Below are 12,344 nucleotides of genomic sequence, written 5' to 3' on the forward strand. Positions count from 1 at the left end.
GTTTTTTTTACTACTTTAGCGATTAATACTGTTAAATCTGATAAGATTTTTTTATTTTTTGATAACTTCACATAAAATGTCCCATTTTTTGAGACATAAAATATTTCAGCCTTTTCCAGTTGGCCAGGTTTTAACTCTTCAAAAGGAATATTACCCAGCTGTTGGTAGGGTGGTTGAAGGATCATAGAACCTTCATATTCATTTGATCTTCCTTTCTTAATTTCATTATCCTCACCAGAACTCGCTTTTTGAGAGACAACCGCTGGCATCTGCAATCCTGTTTGCTGAAGTTTTGAACATGCTGTCCATTTCAGTAGTTCATTAATAACAGATGTTCCATCACAAATGATATTTACTTCCCATTTCTGCTCATGCTTTTTCAAAAATTCACATGCAACTGTTTTGTTACTTACTCGTGATGCAAAATAATCCACAGTTTTACTGTCCCATATTTCATCAGGCTCATTCCACCTGACTCCACTAAGAAAAGAATGGATTCCTAGCTGAGGAATTGTTAAGAATTCCCTCTGAAATTCATAAATTTTTGATGTGCTTATTATCGCAGTGTTACCATAGTCAATAAATTCCACTTCAAAAGAATTTCCTGGCAAATTTTTCTTAATGACTGCTCTGTAAATGGCATGGTCACCAGAGTATTCGGCAACTACAAGGTCTCCCACCACAGGCTTAACTGATTTTCTCTCTTTCACTATCTTTGTTCTTCTTTCATTTAGAGCATCTGCAAGTCTGATGATTACATTTTCATTATCAACAAGCTGAATATGGAAACTTGCTGGATTACTGACACTAGAAACATATCCTTTAACTTTGGCATTCAAGCAAATTTTGGGTTGAGGAAGATCTTTGATCTGTGGTCTAGTAAGATTATACGGGTTTTGAAAGTCTGCTTGATTTAATTCTTGGATAAAAGATGGTGATACAACCCTTACCGATTTCTGGCCCACATCATTTTCATCAAGAGTATGTGCAGATCCAGGGACAATTTTTACACCTTTATTTTTGAATCCATCACTCAAAGACTTCACTTTGTTTTTTGACACAGGTTCAATTTTAAAACAGGCCGATGGTTTCAAAAGCTTGGCATATGTACTTCTGGGATTCATTAACTGATCTGTTTTGCTTTCAGAATATGCTACTACATGAGTTTTATTTATATTATTGGGATAGTGGTTTTCTGTTTTGCCTTTCAAAGAAATAGTAAGTCTCTTATTCTCACTTATTTTATGACCCTTTTCCACACAGTGTGCTTGATCACAAAGTTTTTTTCCATAAGCATGAAGCAACATTTTAATTTTCTGATTTATATGTTGATATCCATCATATAATTCTACACCAAGCTGGCCATCTGACTCCCTGGACAATATTATTGCCCTTAATCGTTTTCCCAAAAAATTATCTTTAAACCAGCTATTGATTTCTGCTGGAAAATCTACATCTCTAAGATCTGACAAAAAACACTTAATAGCTTGCATAGGTGTAAACAGCAACTCTGGAAACTGATCTGAAATAGCCTTCAATGTACTTTCTTCTACTAATTGCTTATTTCCAAAGTCCACAAAATAGACCAGAAAGTCAGTTAATGAATCTGTTGGCATTGTTAAAGCTCGATAAAAGAGACCATCCTCTACATACTTAGATATGCACAGTCTCATTTTACTAGGATCATATTTTGGACAATTTTTGAGATTACCAATCTCTGTGATTTTTGTTTCTATCATCTCCAGGTCTTTATTATTTCTACTAAGTTGGCAATAAAACCTTCTGGGACTATATATGTGAGATATGTATATTTCTTCCTCACTTCCAATTTTTATGTTAAAGGAAGAGTAACAGTAACTGTAAAGACTAACTGAAGATGGGAATGGCTTTGATAATGTAGTATACTGTGCAGAGCCATGATTCATAAGAAATTCTTTTGCACTAGTAAGTGGAGATTGCAAATCCACTAAGTTACATAAAGAGTTTCGATGTGTAAGAACTAAGGCATAAATGGTGCAAGTCAATCCTTTAGATGAAGAAATAAAATTCCCAAAGTCTCTGCATGCTTCTCTTGTCCAACTGAATGATTTACAACTAATGGGTTCAACTAAATGATTAAGACTACATCTGAAGGCTTGGCCTTCTAACATAAGAAAATGTGGGTTAATAGCACAAAGATCTTTAATTAAAACTCTTTCCTGGTAACCATAATCAACAAATACGATGTCAAATTCTTTTCGTGATACTCGAGTCAAAACAGCAGCTCTATACCACTTCCCATCTTTGGAATACTTAGCAACACAAGCAATCTGCCCAATCTGATAAGGATCTGAATGAATGCTATAGTAATTCTGAATTTGTTCCATTAGTAATTTTAGGTCTTCTAACTTACATTGAAGCTGGCATGAGAAGTCACCTGGGCCACAATAAGAAGAACACTTAACTTCAAGGACTGTTCCTGGTTTAAACATATATTCTTTATAAGGTCGTGGTGACTCAGTCCCCACAGACAAGGTGAAAGGACTTTTTAAGTCTGAGAAATTAACAGCTGGTGTTTTTACCAAAGACAAGCTACTTTCTTTTAGCTTATTTGAATGGTAAAGTTTAGGTCCTTCAAGAAAGGCAGATAGGACTTTAATATTAACTTTGTTTTTAAATTTTAAATTTAACACTGAATATTCACTTGCAGATTTGGGATAACACTCTGGTTCTACTTCCCAATATTCTGCATATCCAGCTTGTAACATAAGAGGGACAACATCAATATTTTCTGAGGCTTCAATACTCTGAATATTTACAATGTATTTGTCATCTTTTTTTGCTAGAACCTGCAGCAAAATTTCTTTGTTCAAGACAATTTTTTTAAAATAGTCAATTGCTGCCTTCACCCATAAATCTTCAATAGGAAATATATGTGCAAGTGAACAGCACATGGCTAAGGCAGGCAACTCACAAAACTCTGGAAGCAAAACTTTTACATCAAAAAATGGTATGGAATCAGTATTTCCATAATCTAAAAAATAAACATTAATCTTACAGCCATTAATTTCAGTGATGACAGCTCTGTAAAAATGTCTATCCTTGCTGTATCTAGCACAACAAAATAATCCAGGTTCTGGATTTCTTAGAATCAGTTCACTATTTTCACACAAATCATAAAATTTGTTTATATTTTTCATTATATCTTGAAGTTCATTCTGATGTTCATTAGTACGTACCCAGAAATTTGATGGGTTTAATACATATACTACAAAAGCTATATAGGCAGCCTCTATCTCCATCTCTACAGTTTTAATAGGAAAACCTACTTTCAAAGAGTTTTTATTTAGATAGTCTATTGACAATTCAGTATTTCCAACAAAACGCTCAACTGCAAAGCCATTTACATCAGCAGCACTACTCTCTTTAAACATACTAGAGATTTTTGATTCAGACACTGGACAGATTACTTGTGTGCCTACAGTCTTCAGCAGACACTTAGAATTAATTGTAGACTCCTGAGTTTGTAGTGTTACATAAAACAAATGTTCATCTTTATTGAACCAATCGATGTGTGCATATACTGTTTGTCCTAACAAGGCTTGTTTAAATACACTCAATTGAGATTTTCTGGCATCTCTATCTGGACTGTTTAAATATGTCAGAGAACATGGAAATGAAAATAATGGTACTAAAATAAAATCCTGTTTAAGTTTCTTTACGTGGATCGAAGGTATAGCCTCAGTACTGCCATAATCCATGAACCAAATTTTCACCTGATTATTGGGCAAGAGCTGCTGAAGAATTCCTCTATACCACTGTCCATTTCTTCTTTTGGCAACACAAAGTAGTCCAAAGTTATCACATGTGGGACTACTTACTTGACTGATAGCATCATAATGCAAAGTCATACACGCTGTTAAATTTTCTAACTCTGGAATCCATTTAATTAGTTGACAATAAAATTTACTTGGGCTCAATGCAGAGGATACCTTTATACTTTCAATACTGCCTACTGACAAAGATGGCTGCAAATTATCCAGAACATGTTGAACATCAACTGGAATATCATTCTTACTTAACAATTCAGGTCTTCTATGTTGTAGTAAATCGGGCATTTCTTGTGGGAATTCTTTTAACATTTCCACAATAAGACGAAATGAATCCCCATCAATAAGTCTGCCTAATTGTAACTCAAGAACCTGGGATATAATTTTTGGTACTTCTAGAAGAGTCCTTTGAAGAGGCAACACAGCTTGTACACAACCTTTCACTTGTAGTCCAACTAATGACTTAAAATAATTCAAAGCTTTAAGAGGCCATCTTTCCCCATTTGGTAGTATGTTGGCAAAAATACCAAATATTACCCGTGGTGGTAGCTCAAATAAGTTGCCACAGGCTGAAGCAACCTGTGTACTATCAACTCTTAGTTCTTCTCCGTGATCTATGAGGAGCACTGTATAGAGTTCGTTTTTCTTTTCCATGACTCTTCCTCTCTGCCATTCTCCAGATACTCTTTCTTCCACCAAACAAAATTCATCAATGTCCACATTAGCTTTTACTTTTGGAATATGCTGAATTTCCCTCTGTAATATGTGGTAGTCAAACTCACATTCAGTATTATTTCTGCCTTGAAATTTCACTAGAATGTCCTTAGGAAAACATTCTATATGTGATATTGTCAGATCCATGTCTAAAAACATTGGTAACAGAGATGTGGAATCCATTTTCTAAAAAGCAAATAATAAGTACTAATTAGCTTCTGCACAGGCAACTGTCACAACTAAATGAAATTTGCCACATAGAGACCTGAAACTAGCCTTATATAAATTTGGTATGTAGACATAAACCGTAAAATCATTATATGCCTGTATTTATCAAATTGAACATGTTGGTTAAAAAAAAAATTTCGTTAGACAAGATGGAGACAAAACATAACTTCACTGCCTTCTGCTTTTAAAAAAGTCTACTGAAATAACTGAGAACATGAAAAAATAGGAAATATGTGTGTATATATATTATAAATATATTTATTTTCATATATTTTATATGTAATATGTAATATATATTATATAGCATACTATATATGCTATGTATATTATGTTATATATTTTATATATATATTATATATACATATTATACATATACACACATACATACAATCACTGGAAAAGACAGGAGTGCAATGTTTATTTTCTAGAAACTTAAGTTTCTACTAGATATTGGACAGATGTGGTGTAATAGAAGGAAGCCAAATAAAGTCCTCCTTCTACTCCTGTGAGAAAACTACCTTCCCTCATGCAGACTTCTTCTAACAACACAGAACTCAAAGGGGTGAATGCCACCAGCAAGGGCAGATGGTGAACCCACAGGACACATGATGTTTGCACTCCGCATTCTATCAATTAGTAACATTTGGACCCTATCAGCGTCATTATACAACTCCTGGATACTTCTTTGATGGAGGGCAATAGGCTAAGTCCTAGACACCATTAAGGAAAGCCAGGCCTATTAAGACCCTAAGGCAGGTTAAGTAAATCCAGACCTTTTCCCTGGTATGGCTGGCCACAAAAAGTGTGGAAGGAAAAGAAATCTTTAGCCCAGAGGTAAAGCTGTAACTATGGCTCCAGCTAATTTTCTCTAGATTGTTACAATTCTAAAAATAGTAAAACAAATATTCAAGGATAAAATATTCCCCAAATTCAGGCAAGAACCAACACTTATTGTGATAGGTCACAGCTCAGTTCAACTTCTACTTGACTTGGAGTTAACACTTCACAACTATCAATCTCTTTCCATGATGAGAAAAACACTGGACCTAACAAAAAAGAGAGAAAACCACTTAAAAGAAACCAAGGAAATGCTCCCCTAAGGAATAAATATGCTGAAGGAAACAGAAAAAAATTGCTTTTCAAAAGTCTGATTTGTTTTCAAAAGTCCAAAAGAGAGCACTACACTTATAGGACTAAGTAATCATTAAGATGCAACAACTGAGATTACAAAGAAATACATGTAAGAAATTTAAGACTGCAATGGGGAAAGTGAACACACAATAAAGATAAATGGACTAGAATTTTGAGAGAAAGCCCAAAACTCAGAGGAAAAAGGTAAAAACATGAAAGAGAAACATATAGGACAAAAAAATAAAAATCTTATCCAAGTATAAATACGATCTCAAAGATAAACAGAAGCCCTTTCTAACCTTTAAAACCCAAGTCCAAAAATTGAAACAGGCCACTGCAAGGCTAGAGAAAGAGTTAAGATTTAGGAACATCTGGGTACAACTATGGTTTTTATTTCCTCCTAGATAATTAATTTGGAGGTAATCATCACGGTCTGATCTATAAATTATAGCCTATGCTTATTTGATCCTGGAGTGTCTAGGAATAAAAGAATCAATGGGCAATACACTAAAGACTTTCATTAGAATAAACCAATAACAAGAATAAACTTTGTCTTCAGGACAAGAAAGGCCTTAAACCACCTTAAACCTTTAAAGTCACAGGCCTTTACCCAATTCCCAGACTTAAGTCAATTTATAGGCTTATTATTCCTTACATAAAGGGAAGACCAAGTACTCAAGAAAGGATCCTGTGCTAGAACACAAGAACATTCTTCCTGGCATGCACCCAAAGGGTGATGTGACCACTCACCTGAGAACATAGGAAAAGGAAAAAAATACTTGTCTTTCAGGAAACATACCACTCTTCAGGTATAAGAAGCAGATTTGCCAGGATGCCTTCATTAAATGAAGGCGTATATACAGTATAAGCCAAAGAAAGCCCAAACACACAAAGAAGTTGAATAGAATAAACTACCAGAAGCCTAACCCTCCCTCAAACAATACAAATGGCCTCATGTGGAGTTTCACAGCAGAAGGCAGGAGATAAAAAAAAAAAAATCTGAGCCTGGTTTGCATATGCTCTCACCCAATGCCAGGAACATCTAGAAACAGATTGCTGAAGCACTTGGGGAGGCCTTATCTGAGAAACAGTCACAGTTGACAGAACTAACAGTACATCTACTTTGCCTGAAGAAATTGCTGGCCATAAGAATCTATGCTAATTCTGCAGGAGAAGACAGGATTTATTACAAAGAAATCTCAAGAGGAGAAAGGTGTTTGGGCCCCAAAGAACTGACACGTAAATTCATAGGTCCTGTGTGATGATTACCAAAGTGCACTACTTTGGGAAAGATTCTTGATCACGTAAACAGAATAACCTGTTCTGGGGGTGTCAGTCTCTTTCACCTGCCTCTTCAATACTTGCTCAACAGGATCATGAAGAAAGTTTCCAATGTCACGGATAAAGCTCCTACCCTTGTGTTTCTGAAGGTCAAACTGTAACAATTCAGAGAAAATTACATGATTGGTTTTAAACAATGGTTCTATACAATGGACCTTTAAAGACCTAATTTAAATTAAGTTCTACATCCAACAATCTTTACTCAATATTCTATTCTTTAGACTATTACCATATTCATGGAAAGTACTTTTGCGTATTCAAGATTAAGACATCAGGAAAGGAGTTTTATGAGATTCAATTGTGTGAGATTTGGGGAACTGTTTCTTAGAATCATACCAAATCTTTAAAGTGAGAGGGTTGAATTAGGACTTTCAAACTTTTTTTTTTTTTTGGCAGCAACAGCAGCAAAAATCCTTCTTAACCTAATATAAGATGCAGGAATAGAAAACATAAAACTTCTATAAACTGGATTCATAAGTGGTTTTCTAATAATTTCATAAATTGATACAATTATAAAACCAACAAATGATAACATTATCACTTGCCTTATAAGGCTATACATACATATAAAATAATTTGCCTTATTATCGTGTTTGATAGCACTGTATTGAGAAAATCAAGCTCAGACATATGTAATAGTTCCACAACATATGATCAGATACAGACAGGCTCAGATAAAGAAATCTACACCTTAAATAATCAAATTTATCTGATGATGCTAATTAGTGCTTGTATCTGCTTTTAAATTTATCGTATTTTAATGTTTTCTTTTTTAAAAAGGCTATTTTTAAAAACTAAATTCAAAAGTTCAAACTTCTGAATTAAATTTAAAAATTCACAGCATCACCATTCCCGTAGGGTTTGTGGAAAATACTATCTATAAACACTAAGAAAATAGATATGGAAAGCACTTTCCACACTAGAATTCCCCAATTCTATAGAATAGATCTTACAGATGTCATTCTGACCATTTTGGCAACTGTCTTCTAGGAGTTCACATCCAGAAAGTCTAGACCAGTGGAACCTGATAGAAATATAGTTGATCCATATATGTAACTTTAAATTTTTAAGCTTTAAATCTTCTAAAAGAAATGTAAATGTCTTTCTTTGTATTAATAGCTCCTTATTGTAACACTTTAATATTTTTAGAGGTTTTCAGTACATTAGTTTAACCGAGATTGCCACTTTTCATTTCAAAACAGTGAAGACAACCTGGGTGCCTAGGTGGCTCAATCAGTTGAGCATCTGACTTCAGCTCAGGCCATGATCTCACAGTCTGGGTTCGAGCCCCATGTTGGGCTCTGTGCTCACAACTTAGAGCCTGGACCCTGTTTTGGATTCTGTCTCCCTCTCTCTCTGCCCCTCTTCAGCGTGCACGCGTGCTCTCTAAGTAAGTAAACTTAAAAAAAAAAAAAAAAAAAAAAAACAACAGTGAAGATAAAAGGGATTCAGGAGCTTGAATTTAGGTTTTGATTCAGTCCAGTTCTCTACATACACAACTCCCACTGTTTCACACTGCTCTTTCAACTAAATCACATAATTATGTATAAGAACTAAAAGTGAAAGACACAAATCCAAAACATACAAATAAAAATAGGTAAAGCACCCTTGTGATAGAATCAGCTTACTAATTGTCCCTTTTTCAAAATTTAAGATCATTCTGATAAAACTCTGACTAGTACCCTGGCAAAGTTACCGTGTTGCAAAAGACTGGTTCAGATTAAGCATCTGTGCCCTGGTTCTCCTCCTCTCTTTTCAGATTGATTTCTAGATTCAGGTCTTTTAGGACACAGATGCAGTGGAAATAAAACAGTATTTTTTTAATCTGCATATTTCAAACTCAGAGTTTCCATTTAACATTCTTTATTGAATTAGTCCTCAACCATGGCCCTTTTTTGTCCTACAGTAAATAAACATTTGGCAACGTCTAGAGATAGATTTGCTTGTCATAACTGGGCAGGGATGAGGGCAGGGGTAGCTACTGGCATGCAGCACATGTAAACCAGGTGCTAGGCATTATCACAGAATGCACAGAAGAGCCCCCCACAAAAAAGAACTCAGTTCCAGCCCAAAATGTCAATAGTGGGAAGGCTATGAAACATGGCTTTACTAAAAGCAAAACTACCAGACAAAGAATTTTTTAAAACTACCTAAAAGAATTAAGAGGAAATAGAAATTTTGTTTTGCTAAAGAAGGCTTTCAAGAGACAAACCTAGTTAAACATGTATAAAATCACTGGCAAAAAAAATGAAGCTTGAACAAAAGTAAAATCAATATAATCTACCACATGTAAGATTTGCTCAGGCCAACTATCTTCAATCATCCTAGATTCCACTTTTTTGCATCCTACACACAACCCACCAGGAAATCCTACTGGATTTATGTCCAAAGCACATTTAAAATATTATACACACACACACACACACACACACACACACACACACACACTTTCTTCCATCTCTGCAGATACAGCCTAGATTCCTAACTTGTCTTCTGCTTCTATCCTTAACCCTACCCCTCCATGATGATTCTCAGTATTGTAACCAGAATGACCTTTTTAAATCACTTAATCCTCACATCAACCTTGTGAGGTAAAGTGACATTTTTTTCTCTTTATTTTTGTTTTGAGAGAAAGGAATACACGAGAGAGCAGGGAAGAGGGGCAGAGGGAAAGAGAGACAGACAATCTTAACCAGGCTACACGCTCAGCGCAGAGCCTGGATGAAGACCTGAGCCGAAATCAAGAGTCAGACATTCAGCTGACTGAGCCACCCAGGTGCCCCTTCCTTTTTAATTTAAATTCTGGTTAGTTAATATACACTGCAATATTGGTTTCAGGAGAATTTAGTGATTCATCATGTACACACAATACCCAGTGCTCATCACAAGTGTGTTCCTTAGTACCTGTTACCCATCTAGCCCATTTCGCACCCCACTCCCTCCATCAACTCATAGTTTGTTCTCTATCATTAAAAGTCTCTTGTGGTTTCTTCCATCTCTTCTCTCCCCCCCATATGTTCATCTGTTTTGTTTCTTAAATTCTACATGAGTGGGATCATAGGACCTGTCTAAAATATAGGATGCCGCATGCACTACTATGTTCAAAAACTTCAGTAGCTATTTTCAAAGTGAAAACTAAAGCCATCAGAATGGCTTAGAAGTCCTACAACATGTAACCACTACCACCAGGACTCCCCTTCTCCCTCCACACACGTTCTTCTGTTACCTTATTCCTACTACACTCATTACACCTGTTACAGTGCCTTTCCATTTCTTGAACTTCCCGAGTCTGGGTTTTGGGTTTATTGCTCTCAGAGATCAGCGTGCTTCCTAACGGCCTTCAAGTTTTTGTCAGAGGTTTCCTTTTAGGTGAAGCATTCCCTGGCCACTCCATTTAAACTATAGCCTTCCCCTAATTTAGAAGTTTCTAGACTCCTCCCTAACCTCTCTTTCTCAAACACCAAAAACAGTTCTATTAAACCAATGGTTTTCAAATATTTGGTCTCAGAACGCTTATATTCCTAAAAATGAGGACCTTCTTACGGACTGAGTTTTTGTGCCCCCCCCCCCCAGTTATATTGAAACTCTATCTCCCAATGTGATGGTATCAGAACATGGGGCCTTTGGGAGATAATCAGGATTAGAGGGCATGAGTATGGAGCCTTTGGGAATGTGATTAATGCCTCTATAAGAGTCCTAAGAGAACTTCTCTCTGCCATATGAGATCACAAGAACATGGGCATCTGAGATCTGTTAAGTCAGGAAGTGCTCACCAGATCTGCTAACACCTTGATCTTGGACTTCCCAGCATGCAGGACCGTGAGAAAGAAGTTTCTGGTGTTTACTAGGTCATCCAGCGTAAGGTGTTTTGTTAGAGCTGCCCAAGACAAGACAGACCCCAAAGAGTGTTTATGTAGCTTCTGACAATGTTTACCATATTAAGAAAACATTTTTAACTTAACAGGAACCCATGGGGGAGGGGAAGGAAAAAAAAAAAAAAAGAGGTTAGAGTGGAAGAAAGCCAAAGCAGAAGAGTCTCTTAAAAACTGAGAACTGAGGGCTGATGGGGGGTGGGAGGGAGGGGAGAGTGGGTGATGGGCATTGAGGAGGGCACCTTTTGGGATGAGCACTGGGTGTCGTATAGAAACCAATTTGACAATAAATTTCATGTATTTTAAAAAAAAAAGAAAACATTTTGAAAGTATTTATTCATTTCAAAGCGTAATAAACCCATTAAATATTAATGTTTTCATGAAGGATATTTTTCAAAACCAAAAAATATAGTGAGAAGAGGGTCATGCCTTTACAGTTTTTGCAAGTCCTGATGTCGGTATAACAGAAAAATAGCTGGATTCTCACAGCTGTTTCTATAATGTGTGTAGCAATAGGCTGCTTTGGGTAAAGTATGTGAATAAAATCTGGCCACACACAGATGCCTAATTAGAGAAGCGAGTAGTATTTTAATAGCTTTTTCACATAGCCGAAGAGACTCTTCTTTGATAGTCACAAAAACTCAATGAGGGGTGACTTCTTAGACATTACTTACAGTATGGAAATACAATACAGAAAACCATGTAAGTGAGCTTTTTGTAATTTTACTTTAAAATCCTTTAATCTCAGGGGCGCCTGGGTGGCTCAGTCGGTTAAGCGTCTGACTTCAGCTCAGGTCACGATCTCACAGTCCGTGAGTTCGAGCCCCGCGTCGGGCTCTGGGCTGATGGCTCAGAGCCTGGAGCCTGCTTCCAATTCTGTGTCTCCCTCTCTCTCTGCCCCTTCCCCATTCATGCTCTGTCTCTGTCTCAAAAATAAACGTTAAAAAAAATTTTTTTTTAAATCCTTTAATCTCGAACTTTGAATGGAACTTTAAAACACGAATGATTTTAAAGGTACTACATTGATTTGTTTGAAAATACTGGTTCAGAATTATGCAGAACTTCTGCATACTGACATACCGCAATTACCCAACATTTCAAAAATCAAGTATCACAACCAACCTCATCAGAAAACCGATATTGGGGGGGGGGGGGGGGGGCGGCGCCTGGGTGGCGCAGTCGGTTAAGCGTCCGACTTCAGCCAGGTCACGATCTCGCGGTCTGTGAGTTCGAGCCCCGCGTCAGGCTC

At 36.4% G+C, this 12,344-nt stretch overlaps 1 protein-coding gene across 1 annotated transcript in view; it reads right to left on the reverse strand.

The window, feature by feature from the left end:
* Positions 1-12,344, reverse strand: part of TDRD15 (tudor domain containing 15) — a 36,275-nt gene that overhangs the window by 22,453 nt on the left and 1,478 nt on the right. The window contains 2 exon segments of the mRNA XM_042982423.1: positions 1-4,709; positions 7,201-7,318. Coding sequence (XP_042838357.1) covers positions 1-4,706 — 4,706 coding nt within the window. The 5' untranslated portion in view covers positions 4,707-4,709; positions 7,201-7,318.

This window comes from Panthera tigris, chromosome A3, assembly GCF_018350195.1.
Source record: "Panthera tigris isolate Pti1 chromosome A3, P.tigris_Pti1_mat1.1, whole genome shotgun sequence".
Taxonomy (NCBI): domain Eukaryota; kingdom Metazoa; phylum Chordata; class Mammalia; order Carnivora; family Felidae; genus Panthera; species Panthera tigris.